Consider the following 19,085-nt stretch of genomic DNA (forward strand, 5'->3'; position numbering starts at 1 on the left):
TCCCCAACCGTTTTCGGTCGTATATATACTATAAAGCTTGGATCTTTAAACTTCAAAGATCAAGAATCATACCTTTTTGTGCTTGTTTGGATCTCGTTTAACTTGTTTAATCACAACTAATCGCTCACTCTCTCTCGGATCTTGTTCGTTCCTCTCCCTCGGCCGCCGGCGGTGCGTGTGGCGTGTGGTGTGTGTTTTGGGAGTGTTAGAGGATAAGATGGAATGAATGATAGTTTAGGGTTTAGGGGATATTTATATCCCTTAAAGCCCATGGACCTAAGGCCCATTCTCATTTAACCCATCTCAATTAATCTAAGTCCATGATCTGCTCCTTACTAGATATTAAATAATTAATAACGCGAAATCACTAAACGTAACTTTCTTTATTCAACATTATAAATTTTAGGATGTTACACAGTATTTCCCGAACTTTTGCCTTCAATACCGGTATCGAACCGAATATTTCGGTACCGGTACCGGTACCAAGATTTGGTGATTTTCGGGATCGGTATTTTCGGAACCGGTACGGTACCGAGCTCATCCCTATTATATATAACATAACTGACAAATATAAAGAAGGGTATATTTGTCATTTCACAACACTTTAATATTACATTTAAATTTTAAATAAATTGAAAAAAATCCATGTCATTGGCACATTGCCATATAACAAGCCACGTCATCAAAAAATAAACGAAGTTAATAATTGGTTAGTCCGGGATTGTTATTGGTAACAAAGTTGAATGTTAGAATTGCTACTAGTTAGATTTTTAGTTGGGATTATTATTGGCCTATAGTTAATAGTTTGGATTATTAACATCTAATTTTCCAATTATGTGGAATGTTATTTCTTAAATTTTATGTTTTTATTTAATATTTTAATTAGTTAATAACGAGATCTTAAAAAATAATTTAAACAAAACTCAAAAAAATAAATAATAATAAAAATTTGTGTATGTTTCATGTCTATATAAGTTATATAGACTTTCAGGGATACCATAGAGGTGGTGTCCCAATATAGCATCCATCTTAAAATGCCTAAATAACTAGTTCGGCTTACACATACATTTTCAAGTCCCGAACCAAGTAAAGCCCTAAACCACAAAAACTCGATCGTTAACATAATCACGTCTATCTCAAAACAACCAAAAGCGACTGGGTTGCTTTGATTTGGACGGTTTGTCAGTTTCAACGGTTCAAATTGATTTTGTTTATAACGATAATATAAGTTTCTCGAAAAGTTATAAATGGCAAAAGTATCCCAACTTTTAATTCTTTTATCACGTTTAAATGCTATAAAACAATATATCATCATTTTGCATCTATATGCAACCTTAGAGGTGCAAAACCAGGGCCGGCTCAACGTATTTAGAGGCCTATTTTTATCTTCTTTTTTTTCCCATTTTTTCTTTGTTTTTTTCTTTTTCATATGTAAAACACTATGGAGTATCCAAGAATTATAAAGTATAAATATATATAACCCCAATATTTGGCCTAAAGCGTTCACTTGATTTAGCTAGCCCATAGACCGGCCCTGCAAACGCTAAACTTAGAATTAAATGCTTGGATCTAGCATCACCCTTTTCTATATTTAGCCTGCCATCATCCAAAGTCAATGCAAGAAACACACTTTCGTTTAGCTTTTAGGCCAAAAGAATGAAGTTGACACTTAACATTTTCAGGTTAAAACAGTCCATGGTTAACACCCGTTGTTTATCGATGAAAAACATCAAGAAATGCGGTGTTGAGGGAAGAGGTTAAAAACTTAAAACGGAAAGTTAATACATAAGAATTACTATAAAAAAAGTTCTCAAAAAGCAACAATTTAGAACAAAAATGTGCAATTCCCATTACAAGATTTCATGACTTTATACAAAACAATAATCTCTGAATTACTTACACGCTCCTTAACGTCGAGCTTATAAGTCTCATAACCACACGAATACTGGAAAGCTCAGCAACCGAAGTTGTGGGAACACTCATCTGATGGTTTAGAACCGAGTGCACTTGTTCAAATATGTGTCTCACATGCAATGCAATGTTCCCGTCCGTTGGTTTGATCGCCACCACCACATCCATCATCCAATTAAGTTTCTTAGATGTATCGTTCCCAATATCACACGCCAATTGCTGCAATAGTGACAGCAGTACCCCTTGGCTCAGAGGAACAGGATTACTCATTAATATCCCCTGTAGATTAACCTACAATTTTTAAACATAAAAAATATCAAAAGATCAGCACAAGGGCTGTTCACAAAGCTCGTCACTCGCTCAAAATTGGATCCTTCATAAATGAGCCAAACTGAGCCCGCTGCGTGGGCCACACACACACACACACACACACACACAACTAAAAGCTGTATGTTATTTTTAATAACCTTAATATTGAATACTCTCGTTTTGAATCCATTTAAAACTTAAGCCTTAATTTAAAACCCAAGTTTTGGTATTTATAAATTATGAATTCTATAGTTTATGAATTCTGCATTATTTTATGTTACAAATATTATTTTTAGGTTTTATATATAGCATGTGTAAAAGTTAAAAACTAAATAAATAATTAAACAAGCTCAGCTCGAGCTTTTGGTAAGCCGAGCCCAAGCTCCCCATTTCAGCTTGTTATATAAACGAGCTGACCTGGTTCAGCTGAACTTATCGACAAGCCGAGCCCGATCCAACCCATCTCAGACACCACAAACATACAAGTGAATAAAAAATGGGTAAAAGAAAATAAAGAAAATGCTGTATTTGTAACGCACAAGAAGACCTCCTAAAAATGATTTTAGGAGGTGCAGTTACATTTGACATACTATTTTATTGCTTCAAAGAAATTTGGAGAAAATATGGTTTTGGTGAACTTCCTGGTTTGACTCGTTAAATGTACCTGAGAGCATAACCAGGAAACGATGTGAACATTGGTTCTTTGCAGGGCAGCAGTAAAAGCCTCCTCAAATTTGTGCTCATATGCTAACCTAGATAGCTCTTTTGTGGGGTCCACTGGTGCTTCAATCTATATAAAGAAAAGTACAGTAATTATAACATGACGTTTTGAGTGTCTTAATAAAATGCAAGAGTAAAACCGACCTTTTCATGGAATACGCCTGAAGGCCCATTACTTAGTTGGCTTATTAATGGATTTGTGGATTTAGAATTTGCTCCAGCAACCGCAAAAGACATTAACTTCCTTTGACCATCAGCAATTTCAGTGGTTAATGTTTGACTTAAAGATGATGCTGAATTGATAGTATCCTGAAAGAACCATCAAAACATCAAACAACATGTATTAAATCATTTTACAAATAAATAATAATGTTTAAGATGGTGATTTCTTACCCTCAAAGTAAATGCCAAAGTAGAATGCACGGACTCAACTTGCTGCTGAATTGCAGTTGTGTGTTCCATCATTCCCTTGTGAAATGTGGAATCAACTTGGTCAAACATTGACTTGCAAGACATCTCAAAGGCAGGAACAACAGAAGCCTCCATACTTGACCTCAGTGCTTCCTGCAACATCATAAACTTTCACGATCATATATTTTAGAGGAAATTATACGGTGGTATGTCAACATTATGGTTTTGGTCCCTAGCTTTGGAAAATTACACCTTGGCCCTCATTGGCTCATTGATTCACGAGGGACCAAAACTGTCATTTCCTGAAACTAGACTCCGATAACAAATGCCTTCACAAGTTAGGAATCAGACTTTTAATTCTGACTTCTCCTGCATTCAGACTTTAAGGTAATATTAAATAATCACAAATCAGTATTCGAATAATCGATTTGCTTCCACTAACTGTTTCTAAGCAATTGTACTCAAGATATTCATTTAGCACATTGTTGAATGTTATACTTCAGGCAAAAGTTGTTAACTATAATTATTACTATTATGCCATTAGAAGTGAAACAGAAGCAACATCATAACTGACCATAACAACCACATTATTATATTCATACACCATTTGTCCTAAGTTTACAAAGAAAAAATAGTTAAATATTAAGACTTAAGGGTGTATAAATTTATCGATGATGTTGAAATGCACTGTTTTGTTGTGCTTTATTTCACGTTTCATTTTCAAATGGAGTGATGGTATAATTGTAATAATTAAAACTAACCACTTATGTTGAAGTATAATTTTTTTTTAAATTTGAAGTTCGGTGAATATTCAACAATGTGTTAATGGGATATTTCAAAAACTATCGCGTAACAGCACTCAGCAGATGCAATGGATTATTTAAACAGCGAAATGTGAGATTTTTAATATTACTTGAAAGTCTAAATGCTAAAGAAGTCAAAAATGAAATCTAAAATTCTTACAATATAATACGTATCGATCCGGTTCAGTTTTTGGTTTGAAACCAAATAAAGAACACCCCCCTAGGGACAATCCGTGCAATTAATTCTATGTTATATCAAATCACGGCTAACATCTTGAAAACAAAATCCTAAATATCCGTAAAAAAGGCTCTTTAGAATCTAAAAAGTAATGATTGTATCATTATCATTATCATACCTGTAGAGCTTGTTTGCCAGAAGTTTGAAATTGACTTTGAATTTGCCTAGATACAGTAGCTTCCAGTTTGGAATTAACCGCTTTATCCAGTTGGTTAACAGCTTTATCAGTTACTCCCCTCTACACCAAAATTCAAATTACAATTTCATCAGATTATAATTGTAATAATAAAGTTCTTTGATGTATGATTTAGTAACCTGGAAGGCCTCTGTGACAGCCGTCGAGACTGATTTCTCAATAATTGGAATTACAGAGCGTCCGACAAGTGGCACCGCTGCAGCCATTTCTTTCTTGAGCATTTTTTCTGATGATACAAGAAATTCTTTGTGACTGCTTGAGGCGGTATTTGATATTTGTTGATGGTGATCTCTGTTTGACTTCTCTTGTTTTGCAAACTCTTCTTGTAAACGAGCCCAATAAGCATCAGAATTAGCTTTATGAATTTTCTCCATGCTTTTACCAATGGCTGATTCTATCCTTTTGCTTTCTTTTGTTATTGGTACTGCAGTAATCACTGGAATCTGCTTCTGGATTTCCTTTTGATTGATCAAAATCTGCAGAGTTAAAAGAAAAATAACTGATCAATTAGTTTCTTTAAAAAGTTAATTAACAGATAGATATATATTACCTGATTAATTGTTTCTTGCATGGATTGAATTTGTGAAAGTATACTGGAACTCACTCCTAGCTCATCACAAGAATTAGTTGACTTCAAGACACTTGAAGTTTGACCTGATACTTGAGCATTCTTTTTCTTCTTCTTTTCTCGTGAAGTGGGGCCCGCAGATTGAACTACACCAGGCCCAAACATCTCAACAGATCCAGCTAGATCAGTTGCCACATCATCAACTTCATCCTGGGCATCTGCGATTTGATCCAATTGTTTAGACTCATTATCAAGTGCCATATCAAGCCCTAGCTCTAATGCCTGTGATGAGAAAGTTCTAGATCTGTCCTTTTCTTCATATGCAGAACTATTAAGGTCACCCACAACCTTAACCTCCACCTCAGCATTCTGTGTATCAGAGTTGACCGCCACGTCATGCATACCATCAATATGATTCACTTCAGAGGATGACGTGGCCATCAACTCAGCAGGAGTTACTAGATGAGTCGGATGCTTAAACTTAACCGTCCGATCATCATCACCATCCAACGAGGCGGCATTCGACATATTTGAACGAGCAGTTTCCAAATGTATGTCCCCCATAACTTTCTGAGCATCATAACCGTTAAGTTGCTGACGAGGCTCAAATCGGCCAGATGGACTTTTAAAGTCAGAAACTTTTCCCGACAACTTAGGGCTAGATTGAACTGTTGGCGATACAATATATGAAACATTGGTATCGGTATCCTTCAGCCAATTAGGGCTCAACGTTGGCGCCACATCAGCCTGAGCCATCTCATCCAAACCAAGAACCGTTGCATCAATGGTTGAACCAGATTTCTCAAACACATCATAAGCGGGAGGTGGTAAACATAGAGATAAGTCTAGAGCATATTGTTGAATGGCTTGTGTTTGAACACAGTAAACCTGAATGATGTGAGACCCGTTTGGTAACAGATTACTAGTGCCTGTAAAGCTCAATATTGGCATAGTAACAGTGAACTCAGCAATGTAGTCCAAACAGGTTGTTTCCGGATTGGGCCCATAATCCAAGTGTACAGCATATATAGCGTTTCTCTTGGCATTTGCTAGTAAAAGAAGACCTGATTGAGGTAATGCAACTACTTGATTAAAAAAAGCATCTTGGGGTCTTGATTCAGTAGAGCTTTTTAATTCCAGTGTTTGAGTACAACGCCATGAGTCAGCATCACTAGGAAGTAACCATCCTTCTTCACTATCAGAGACCCATATTTTCACTTCACGATTCAACGGGCCCTGTAAATTAGTAGTTTTTAAACATGTTTAACACATTGATTTTTAAAATATATTTGAGTTAGCACATACCCCTGTGATAAGTATGATGTGATTTGGGCGATGTGGAGCGGTTAAGAATGTAGCAGAACTAACAGGAAGGCCGTCATGTGGCCTCAGTACTGCAATAGGTGACGCTTTGCGATCCTCCCAAATCTTTATCTGTTTGGTCAAAAGAGAACTTCCTGTTACTTGCGCATTATTAATAAAATGGAACAAAAAAGGAATCATATAAATTAATCTTCAGTCAACTCGCGCTTCTTTTAGTAACTTTATACTGCTGTTTTTAATATGTTTTGTTTCCTTATTTGATGGTTGCAGTTTATGTGTCTGCTTTTTAGTAGAGTGTACACATAAATAAATAAGCAATTGTTTATGTTATGCTTAATGCACATTACAAGCATTATATGGTATAGTTACAATATGTAGGTATTCCAATCATATAGAAATTTGTCGGAATTCTTCACTTAACTTATTAATTTAACAAAATGAGCAAACGTAGACGCTACACGTGAAATCAGACATCTTAGACAAACTTTGTATTTGTGAAGAGGACCAGGTGTATACTCTTCTAACTATTTCATAGTTTCAAATGCAATAAACACCATAGCTAATAATGGATATTTTAAGCCAGCTTTAATGCGATGGAATGTGCATATTATTGCTGAAAATGAACAATATGGTAATAATAAACTAGATATTTAATTGACTGCATGCATCACTTGCACATTAAAATGTAAATGAAGCAACGAATGGCATATAAATATTTAATGACCTTCTTAATATGGTCTGTCCTCTGGCTGAAGCTTCAGCTAACTTAAGTAATTTCTTAGTTGATTCAAAAAAGATGCACACACGATGCATTCATATAAAGAAAAAAAATTATAGTGGTTTTAGCATAAAATGCGCGTGAAAACATAACAAATCTACATAACGAAAAAATGATGGTAGTTTTCGCGTGTTAAATGAGGTTAAAATACTATATATTCAACTCCCGTTCTTCAAAATAGGTGAACAAGCAAGAACACTTTTACACTTCAGGGTCACAAGGCAAAAAAATTACATTGATTGATTTTCAATTCCTGCAGTCAATGTAGTCAAGGTATTAGAATTGACATCATATTAGTCAACTTTTGGTTCTGGAAGCTCGGTTTATTACTGTAGACTAACACTGCATTCTCGCCATCTCGGGTTTAAAATACAAGGAAAAGAAATGATAAGATTGGATAGGGGAAGAAAGGAAAAGAAATTATATACTTAAAAGGCATTCTAGAGTTAAAATAAAAGAAAAGAGAAGAAAGTGTGAAGTCCATTCAGGAGTTAGATAGGAAAGAAAAGATATGAAAAAAAATTGTAACTTCACCATTATGCCCTCATTCTTGAGTTCGATATGAAGGAAAAGATAGGGTAAATTAGTAATATTGTACATGGCTATAAACTTTTCCTTCACAATCAGGCCATATTTGGCTGGAAAGTTTTGGAGGAAAAAAGCCCTAACTTTTCTTTCCATTCTCTTTCTTTCTTTTCTTTTGAAAGAAAAACTCAAGAATGGAAAAAGAAAAATTTTCTTATCTTTTCTTTTCCAAACCCTTAAATAAAAAACTCAAGAATGCAGTGTAATATGTAGACTATGGTAATAAACCGAGCTTCCATACCAGAAATCAACTGATATGACATCAATTATAGTACCTTATCTTTCAATAAATAAAACTACAAATAAAAGTTTGTGGCCAATCATAACTACTTAGAGGTAAAAGCACCAACTTTTCACAGTATTTTGTAATCCTTTACATGATACAGTGATACTGATAGTTCTTTAGATTGAATATTAAATATGCAATATTCTAATAGGGGAATGTCATATGTTAGTGTTAAATTAAATAAAAAAACTACGGTGTAGCCAACCGTAACTGCTTCAGGCTACAAACAAAACTTGGTACTTTGTGATGACATTGGTTACATAAAATGTTCATGATGTCACGTCTTAGGGGTAAAAACTAAGTAGGTTATTGTTAATGTAATGAAAATGCTACTGATGAATTCCTATTCATTATCCCAAACAAATGCATGTCAATTAAACAAAATCATAGCTCATTAAAGACAAGTACAGAAAACATATAAATATTTGGTTTTATATAAATTTGCACAAAAAGATATCTTTAAAAACCCACCGTGCCGTCTACTGAAGCAGAAACTAGACGCGAAGTCATCCATTGACACATGGATAGATCTGTAATTTCACCATCATGCTTACCAACATAACTAACTCCATCAATCAACTTATCAATAGGGCATATGAGAGGATCATCTGCTGAATATCCTTTACCTCTCCCAACCTTTGTAGTATCAAATCTAAGAATACGATTCTCGATTCCCACTACAAGAACTTCCTGCAATACATCAAAAACCACATTTTCAATTTTGATCCACGTATAAACATGTCAATTTGGTTATCTTCCATTTCAAACGAGTCAAAATGGGAAACATTACTTGTTTATGACAGTGCCAACAAACCCTAGGATGAACATATTCTCCAACTCCTAGAATTTGGACTGCAGTAACTATCTTTCCTGTTATCTGTGGCTTATCTTCCTCATCAGGACCTTCTAGAATCTTCCATACATAAACTCCTCCATCCATGCTCGCACTGCGTATACGAACTTCAGTATAACACAGAGATCAAAACAAAAAAAATAGATAACTTATAAAGTAACAAGCTCTACCTGGCAAGAAGATGAACATCCTCTGCAAAGAAAGATATGTCTATAACCCTCTGAAAATGAATAATAAAACTGTTAAATGAATAGATCGCATAATATGCTAAACTATGGATGTAAACAAGCCAAAAGCTCAGCCCGTTTTTAACATACAAAAGCTCGAGCTCAGGTCGTTGATTACTTACCAATTAATAATTTGTATACACTTTTTTATTATTTTTATATACTTGAAAATAACCTTAAAACGAGCCTAAGCTCTGCTCGAGCTCATGTGCAGTACCTTGAACAAGCCAAATCTCAGCTCGAGCTCGACAATGCAGTGTGAAACTAATACAAAAGAGTTAAAATTTAATACACAAGGCTCAAGCTCGGTCTGGATAAGTAAATCGAGCTCGATACAACTCGGCTCATTCTGAGCTATTTATCAGTCCGATCTCAAGTGACTCGCGGGCAGCTCGTCTCGTTTGCACCCCTATGCTAAACCTATTTAAACTTAAAATAATAACAAAACTAACCTGAACAGGACCTTTAAGCAATGATCTCAAAGCAGTATTAATATTAAGCACCCTAATTGTCCCTGTTCTCAATCCATAACATATATAACTTTTATTAACCGCAATCTGCCGTCCCACCACCAAATTCGGATCCGACCCGTACTTAGTAATCGGCGTAACCTCAAGCTGAGGCTGAACCTCTCCGTCCAACCTAACATCAATATCGTAAACCACTCGATCACCGACCAAATGCCGGCCCTTCGGCAGCTTACTGCTCGGCATCCTCACCGGACCTGAATTAACGTTCAAATTAGGGTTGAAATTAGGAATTGGCGGCAAAGGCATGGATGATTGAGACTGAGATGGAATGATAATATTATCCGGAGGCGGTGGCGGTGGGGTTAATAGCGCCATTAATCGAGCTCCGTGGTTAGTATTAGGGCTTGTAGGGTTAGGGTTAGGGTTAAGGGGGATGGTGGTGTACGGCAGGGATCGCTGGTGGTGCAGATTGGAAGATGGTGGTTGGTTAGGGTTAGGAGGCGGTGGGAAGTGGTGGAAGATGGGGCTGCCGGTGACGGTGGGCGGAGGATACGAGGCGGCGGCGGAGGGTGGTGGAATGTGGTGGTAGGGGTTAGGGTTTTGTAGTGGTGGGTTGAATAAGCGTTGAATGTCGAATGGCTGGTTGTTGTTTGGTGATGAAGCCATTGGTTAGGGTTTCAATATTAATCGGCGGGATTGATCGGAAGGGAGAGTGGTGGGTTGTAGATTTGTTCTCAGAGTGTGTGCTGCTTGATGAGTGATTTGATTATTATTATTATTATTATTATTATTATTGGGAAACCAAAACCATTGATGAAGGCGGCTGAAATATTTTATTATGCTAATAAACTACGGCTAAATGGGTAATCTAATCATAAAATGTGACATCATATGTCGTAGATAGTGTTTGGATAGTTATTAAAGCCTGTTATTTCCTATTATGGGGGAAAACCCGTCATCCAAAGATCCATTGTGATAAAACCCGGCTAGAATCGGAGTCGACATTAACACCTTACGACCTCCGCCCAAATCTTCACTTCCCCTTCAATAAAATCAAGCTATCAATACTAATAGTTGAGTTATTATTTAATTAATAAACATTAAAATTTCCTTTAACAGCTACAAACATTTGGAGTCTGGATGGAGTTAAAGGGGGTTAGAGCATACCCTATGGCCTAAATTACAACAAGGTTTGTATAGCTTAAGCCAAACTATTAATTAGATTTCTAAGTGTTAAAATTTATGAATACAGTATTCGCTTACCAGAGGGAAGCATAAAAGATTCATAAGACATCTGAGACCCATCAAACTAATTTATTATTATATAGGGTCCGTTTGTGGGCACAACATACGGATACATTCGGGTATCGGGCCGGGTCCGAGTATAGCGTTAGGTATATAGAGAATACCCGTAAAATTTATTAGTATTTCAATTGAAAAAAATAACCAGTTTTATAAGGAGAAGATCGTAATCAGTATCTAAGCCTAATTATATCATTGTTGCCATTCACATATGATGCCAATAGGTCACACACCAAGCAAATATTCCACGTATACCGTTAAACTCGATTTATTGCATATTACCCTAATATCATGTCAAGATTAATATCATTTAGTTTAATGGTAGTATGATTATGTAATATGTATTGTATATATTTGTTTAAATCTATAAAACTAATTTAAAGTGTAAGAAATTAAAAACTAAATCTTATATTGGTTTTAATATCAGCAAATATCATGAAGACATTTTTGTCTTTTATTCTTTTGTTGAGTCAGTGGATTCGAAAGAAAAGAATTAAAGCAAAAGAAAGAACTTTGAATGCTTTCATGTTATTTGATTTTTGAAAGTTGTCATTTACATGCAAGTGTTCAATAGTCCTTATCAAGCACAAATGAAGCTAGGAACAAACTTGCTTTAGCTTAGTTTGACTTTGGGGTATTACCAACTTTATATAAGTCCTTATCTCCATGTCACATGCATATACATAATTAAAAGGCGTATATGTTTCCTATATACGTATGCACTGAATACTCTCAAATCACTGGTTCTTTTAGTGTTTTGAGTTTATTCTACAAGTTGGTTTAATTCCATTTGGCATATACAAAGGGTGCAAGACTAGCATCTTGGAATCCAAATTGCTTGGTGTGTCACTAGTTGGAGAACATTCAAGTTAGAAGTTTTCATTCTTTCACCTTCTTGTTAAGGTTATTCTAAAACTTTCTATGATTGCTTTATTTAAAGAAACATACATATGGATCCTTGTCCATGGGTTTAGATTTTAAAGTTTTAAAACTGAACATGCTTAAATACGCTTCCGTTGCCAAAAATATTTTGTTTAAGGCATGTCAAAACATAACAATGGTATCTATAGCCACTTATGTATGGTCTTGAAATTTTAATTTATGAGCGTATTTGGTTTTTCAAGTCATAAACCAAAAGTATATTATTTTTTATGTAAGAAAAATAATATACAAGAAGTAACTTTATTTTTATAAGTTTTAAAGTCACCATCATGCACATGCATGCGAGATGGTAACATGTTGCTTAATATGGCAAGAATGTTTATTTTGTATCATATATGCAAAGCAAGTCAAATTAGACCTTATTGTTATGATTGTGTTGTTTGGTGGTTGTTATGGTTGTAATATATTTATTCATCTGGGCATGTATTATTATTCTATCAAATAATTTATAATAGGATAGATTTAATTTTTTTTATCTTGTAACAATTATTAATAAGATGAAGATACAAAGATGATGTCCAAATGGAGTTCTTCATGGTGGCCATGGGGTGGATCTTGAAGCTAGTGGAAGCTTGGTGCAAGTTCAAGTTCTATATATATTTATGGTGCCTTTTGTGTTGGCCCATAAAACGCCATATTAGGCTTATTAGCTTGGCTTCGCATTTAGATTATTTGCTTGTTTGTGGTTGTGTTTACTTTTGTTCAGCAAAATAAAACTATAAAATGGTATAAGCAAATAAAATGAATTTTTGGTAAAATCGGATTTTATAAAAGGCTCATGGCACATGAAAGTATTTTAAAATGAAATAATAAGAGTTTTTGATAAAAAAAAATAGATTTTATAAAAGCCCAAGATCAAAAAATATTATTTCAAAATATGAAACTAAGAAAATTATAAATTTCGTAAGTTTTATAATGTTGAGTTTTTAAAAGAAATAATAACGAAATTTTATCTTTTGAAAATCTCAAGGCCTAATAATATGAATGATTTATTAAAGTTTAAAATCGGTGGCTTGATCAATACCCACGTATTAATATCTAGGATATTATAATTAGGTCGTCATTGAATAAATCTTATTATTAGACAAACAAATAAAAGTCGGTTTTATTTTAAATGTAACGTCTTGTAGGCACGCTATTCGTTACATAAAACGTTTTGGAAACATCACTTTCATCTAAATCGTGAATACCCCTTTTCCAAAACATAAGTATATGCCACCCTATTTAAAACACTTACGCATCATCGAGATTTTTCCTTGGAGAGTTGCCCTGGGCCATTCACCTAAAATATTTTTTATGAGGTAAGGTGGTTTGTCACAATCCATGTGGAAAGATCTTAGGACAAACACCTCGGTTGGGTAGGACATCACCAGTTTTAAAGTAGGACAGCTTATAACCCGACTTTGTGAAAAGTGCTCAGGCCAATCACAAAAGGAAGGTTGGCATAAACGGGATTAAACGTGCCATAGTTAACAAAGTAATGTTAATGAATCCCGAAGGATCTAAGAGTTGCAAGGAGGCAATTGGTTTTTCCAAACCTACCAATCGACTTAAATTCTTATGGTAAGAGCGTAGGCCAAGCATAGGAAATTAAAGGTGATATGGATCTTAGTCTTTTAATTAATTAAAGTTTTATTTATTAAAACATTTGGGACTAAATGATTAAAAGAAAATAAAGTACTAAAATCTTAAATCTTTATCTTGTAGATGACAACTACAACGACCACCAACACTTCGTACTGAATGTCTTTCGGTCTACGCTCCATTCTAGACCGAGACAAACTTAATGACACAAATTTCATGGATTGGTGCTGCAATCTTCTGATTGTGTTAACCCAAGACGAGAAATTGTGTTCTTGAAAGACCTTTTCCCGAGGCACCGTTAACTAACACAACTAAGGCTGTGAAAGGTGCATGGTACAAGCATTCAAAAGTTTTGTAAAATCTTTACAAAACCACCATGAGATTATATAAGGGATTATTATAGGAAAATTGGTTTTTATTCGTCCCAACTATTTCATTTCCGTCTGCGCTGGTCCCAACTTTCATTTTGGCTGGCAACGGTCCCAACTTTAACATTCATTTCTTCCACCAGTCCGCGACTGACGGAGTACAAACTCCGTTAAGTATTTGCTGATGTGTCCATCTGAGTTGTCAAAAAAATATTACATGGCAGCCAACGTGGATATGGTGTTATACTTAACATATTACATTCATAATTCATCCTTAATTCTCCAAAGGCACACCCAAATCAAAATCCCCAATTTATCTCAAGAACCCTAATTGAATCATCGAATCAATTACAATGTTTGACCGTCATCACCGTCATCGTTCAACTTCTTCCGCCGCATCGGCGTTCAACTCCCATGCCGTCGTCCTCCGGTCCGGATGACGTCATTCGTTAGGGCTTTCTCTTCCGACGAAACGAATGAGGCTACGATTAACGGTGACAAGGTTGTGAATAAACCTCCGATATGAACTGCGGATGAGTTGCATTATGTTTCGGTTGATAGTTCGGATTGGAGGCTGGCGTTATAGCGGTATTGTCCGAGTCCGAAGGTAGTTTGTTGACGGAGATTGAATTCGGTTATGTATTGGTTTTGGTTTTGGTTTATTATGCATGTTTGTTGATCGGAATGTGTGGATTTGTTGATTGGAATGTGTGTATTGATTTAGGATGATGAATGATTCAATTAGGGTTCTTGAGATAAATTAAGGATTTTGATTTGGGTGTGCCTTTGGATAATTATGGATGAATTATGAATGCAATATGTTAAATATAATACCATATCCACGTTGGCTGCCATGTAATATGTTTTTGACAACTCAGATCGACACATCAGCAAATACTTAACGGAGTTAGTACTCCGTCAATCGCAGAGTGGTGGAAGAAACGAATGTTAAAGTTGGGACCGTTGTCAGCCAAAATGAAAGTTGGGACCAGCGCCAACGAAAATGAAATAGACGGGACCAATAAAAACCAATTTTCCTAATAATAATAATAATAATAATGGTTTCACAAACCTTTTTATCACCGTTCTTAGCGACTCTTAAGGTTTTTAGAAAGAAAGATTTTCGGATACACTTGGTTTATTAGCTATTTCTTATTGGGTTAATGAACCTTAAGATTATTTTACTTTGTAAAATGTTTATTTTTGTGTTAATGAAACTATTTTACTTTGTAATATGTTTATTTTTGTATTCCTAGTTCATCTTTATATATATCTACTAGGCCTTATATAATCGAAACATGTTATTTAAGGCTTACACTAGCTTAAAATGTTATAATATATACAAACAACTTTACCAAGATATCAATGTTAAGTCCATAGCATCACAATCACCATGCAGATTCATTCTGCTCATATAGCAATGCATTTTTAGTTTATGAATAGTGAGCCATACGACGGCAATATAAAATAATTGAAATTGGGCATGTGGGATTCAATAAAGATGTAATGTGTTTATCGTATTGTAGTTAAGGTTATTATAACCGGTATGATTTGTTGACAAAGTTGGGTCTACATAACCATGATTAGGGTATAGTACGAGGAATTATTGTAATTGAGTTTAAGTTAGCTTTTAGATTATAATAATAAGAGAGTTCATCTTAAACTGTGTTTCGTTTGTGTTTTCATTATCAAATTGTTCTTAAATGACCTCTTAGTCATTAGAATACAAACTTAAAATTCTATATAATGAGCTGGAGTTCTCTTAAACGTTAGAATCTTGATCTTAGCATCAACATTAGGATTTTGATTTCCTCTCCATTAGACCTTCCGTTGTGGGTGTATCAGGGCGGGTTGCGTGGCGAACACTGCCTAGGGCGGTTTGAGGTTGGGTGGTGTAACACCCCGGTTTTAAGCGGAATACGCCCGGGTGTAACGTACAGATCATTCATAAGCTCGTAACGTTATTAAAGCGACATTAATTATAATTAATTCAGTTTATATCATCAAAAGTACACACCTTGTTCATAAATAAAAGAAAACAATAACACTTCATCGAAAAGTAAACAAGTTCTTTATTTCGTTATCCTAAGGCATATTAATGATCTTCGTCCTTAGCACACCATCGATTCAACCTGTAACACGTTGAAAATAATATATTTTGTCAACAATTAAGTTGGTGAATTTACATAAGTTTTTTGCGTATACATATATATAGAAAACTCGCGATTCAACAATCATCGTGCAATAAGTATTCAAGCGTAAAGTAAATGAAATCAAATAGTGTCGTCCTCCCGTTCATTTAGCCGAAGGCGTTGAAGTCGGGGAAATGAGAACCACCTTACGTAAGCAACTGAAGTCGTAACGTTAGACGGCGCAGGTACGTCCCGTCGGACCCTCCCACTATGTGTATGCGTTTACGTTTGCGTAACTTCCCCCATAAAAACAATAAACACGTTGCAAGCAAGTTCACGTATAATCATAAACAATATGCACGAATAATATTAACATGTACGATATAAGTGAATCGGTTTGTAAACAATCACATAACTAACGAAAGAAAAATTTGTAACATTCTACCCCCAAAATATTATAAAATGTTAAAATGGGGTTATGAAGAACTCACTTGGAATGAGGAATAAGGTATTAAGAAAACAGTAAAGATTAGAGTAAGCTAATTGGTCCCGCGAGAATTCCCGACAATTTGTCCTAACTATTAAAGCGTAAATAAAATAAATATTTAAACAAACAAAATGAACAAGACACAAAGAAATGGGTTTGCAACGGATTTGGGGTCATTAACGTATTAGTTATACTTTATAGAATATTGATAAAGATGTAATTAAATTTTAATCATAGAAAATAATTAACAAGTCATATTTGGTTATTAAAGAAAATCCTTTATGTAATAGTTTTTAACGGGGTTCAATTTAATTAATCAAGGAAAGAAAGCTAAGAGCCGCATTTATTATTATGGTTTTATTATTATTATTATTATTATTATTATTATTGTTATTTTTAATATATATAAATGATTATGTGTGTTTATATATTTATATGTATATATATGTGTGTGTGTGTGTGTATGAAATTTATTTTAGAAACTGATCGGAGTTCGTTTCGTTTAAACTGGTATTACAAAAATATGGGTTTAATATAAATATATAGTTTTTATATTAATAAAACAAACAAGTAATAAAACAATACAAAAAATACCAAAACCGGACAAGGGGAGAATCGAACCTGTGCCCCTGGCCGGTCATGTGTTAGTGTAATGTGCACTGGCCATCTGAGCCAGTGTCTAACTCGTTAATAAACACCAAAACAAATATATTTAACCAGTTAATCAAATAAACCCCAAACTTTTTGAACCCTAGAATTAACAATCGGATCTTACACCCTCTGTCAATCAAAATTGACAGAGGGGTTTGTAGAGTATGAATTCGTGACCCATATGCGTATTACAATTACCTGAAATGATTAAGGATTGATCGAGATATAAGAGTTAGGGTTTTCGGCCAAGGATGAGATCACACTAGTCTAACAACTGATACAATAATGCAATTAGGATGGGGCTTAGTTTCGTGATAGGGAGGTGGTGGTGCAGAGTCTTTTAATTGAGTTCTTATTACGTATTTATAACGATACAAGGTCGGCTTAGTCCGCGGCTCTAGAGTTAAAGAAATTGATATGAACGAGCTGCCAATTAACGAACTTTCTATAACGTTTGATTTCGCGTTGAACAAGAAACGAATATACGCTTTTAATTCCACGATTCCTGGCTGTTTTAATGGGTCAATTGAATCAAAAGATTGAAAGGGAGGGTGTGCCGGCGGTTGACGGGGGAAGGAGAGAGGAGGAGAAAATATTTTTCAAAACTTTTGCAATTAAGCCCCTGATCTTATGTTGAAGGGAAAATGTTGTATAAACTATAGTGTAGAGCTAAAAGTGAAATTACTCGATTCTTTAATGTTTTATTAATGCAATACGGACAAAATGAAAGACATAATAAATACGTTGACGTCTTTAATAAATATGAAGATCCGATTACAAGACGGGTAATAAAACAAATACATTTATTGAAACGAAAATGACGAATGTCACAGCACGAAATTAGAAATTAACATCCGTAGCAAAAAGATGCGAATACTTAGGTGGTGTTTGTTTTTTGTCTGAAGATCTTCCTGGCCTCTTATGTTTGCTCCGCGCAGACCTTTAGCCTTGAATACTGTTTGATTTTTAGAAGACGTTTCATTAAAAAAAATGTCTGCGCGTCCTCTTTTTCATGCAGACATGGACCATCCACTTCTCAAACCTTCTAACATCTTCTAATATTCTTTCATCCCCTCATTTCATCAGGTATTTCAAAACCCTAGCCCTCTTTCATTCCATCCTATCACCCACTGCCCCTCCACCTCCGATGAGCCGCTGCCGCCACCTGCCCCCTCCACCTCCGGTGCGTCGCCGCCACCTGCCCCTTCCATCTCTGGCCACCTCCAGCCGACGCCGCCTCCGCTCACCTCCGCCCCCTACCGCCGTCAGCCTCTCTCTTTCCAGCAAACCGTTGTCGGCCTCTATCTTCTCCTCTTTGGTTTGTTAAGGTTTGATTGTTGTTAATTGGTTTGTTCAATTAGGTTATTAGGTTTTTAGTTGAAAAAAGTTTATGTTTAGGTTTGATTTGTGCTTTGGAAAATTGTTTATGTTTAGGTTTGATTGTTGTTAATTGGTTTGTTCAATTAGGTTATTAGACTTTTGTTAATTGAATTCTTGTTAATTGATAATTGATTTGTTCAATTAGGTTCTTATTAGGTTTTTAGTTGAAAAAAGTTTGTAAATATTGATTTGTTGAATTCTTGTTAGTTTTTAGTTCAATTATAATTTTGCATAATTGTTCGATTATAATTAGTTTTTAGTTGAAAATACTTTGTAGAAAGTTTAGGTCTAACGAAGATCTTGTTGCTTGTTACTTGGAATTGATTAATATGTTTTAATAGAAATGTTGTTGAATGTTTTTTTGTCTATGAAGATCTTGTAGATATTGAATGTTTTGGGTTTGTTTTTGTCATATACATCAACGTGTTTATTGTTTGTTAGTTTGTTATATTAACGTAATATTACGCTTTGTTAAGCGGTTACTAAAGTTCAGGTTGCAAGAATAAAGACATCGATTCGGGTTTCAAAAATAAAGACGTCGGTTTGGGTTGCAAGTATGAA

General features: G+C 34.9%; 1 protein-coding gene across 1 annotated transcript; it reads right to left on the reverse strand.

Moving 5' to 3' along the window:
* Positions 1 to 1,806: 1,806 nt before the first annotated feature.
* LOC143573638 (enhancer of mRNA-decapping protein 4-like) lies at positions 1,807 to 10,344 on the reverse strand. Its single transcript, XM_077058463.1, has 12 exons — positions 9,661 to 10,344; positions 9,152 to 9,201; positions 8,919 to 9,075; positions 8,600 to 8,818; positions 6,462 to 6,590; positions 5,139 to 6,392; positions 4,708 to 5,064; positions 4,511 to 4,630; positions 3,334 to 3,504; positions 3,085 to 3,249; positions 2,885 to 3,010; positions 1,807 to 2,202 (listed from the first exon to the last, which is right to left on the reverse strand). The coding sequence occupies exons 1-12, from the start codon at positions 10,342 to 10,344 to the stop codon at positions 1,897 to 1,899; spliced, it is 3,738 nt and encodes a 1,245-aa protein (XP_076914578.1). The 3' UTR covers positions 1,807 to 1,896.
* Between the last annotated feature and the right edge of the window lie 8,741 nt (positions 10,345 to 19,085).

The sequence above is a fragment of the Bidens hawaiensis genome, unplaced genomic scaffold (assembly GCF_021521415.1).
Source record: "Bidens hawaiensis isolate Kalapana, Puna unplaced genomic scaffold, B.hawaiensis_p1.1 tig00026606_1, whole genome shotgun sequence".
NCBI classification, from domain to species: Eukaryota; Viridiplantae; Streptophyta; class Magnoliopsida; order Asterales; family Asteraceae; genus Bidens; species Bidens hawaiensis.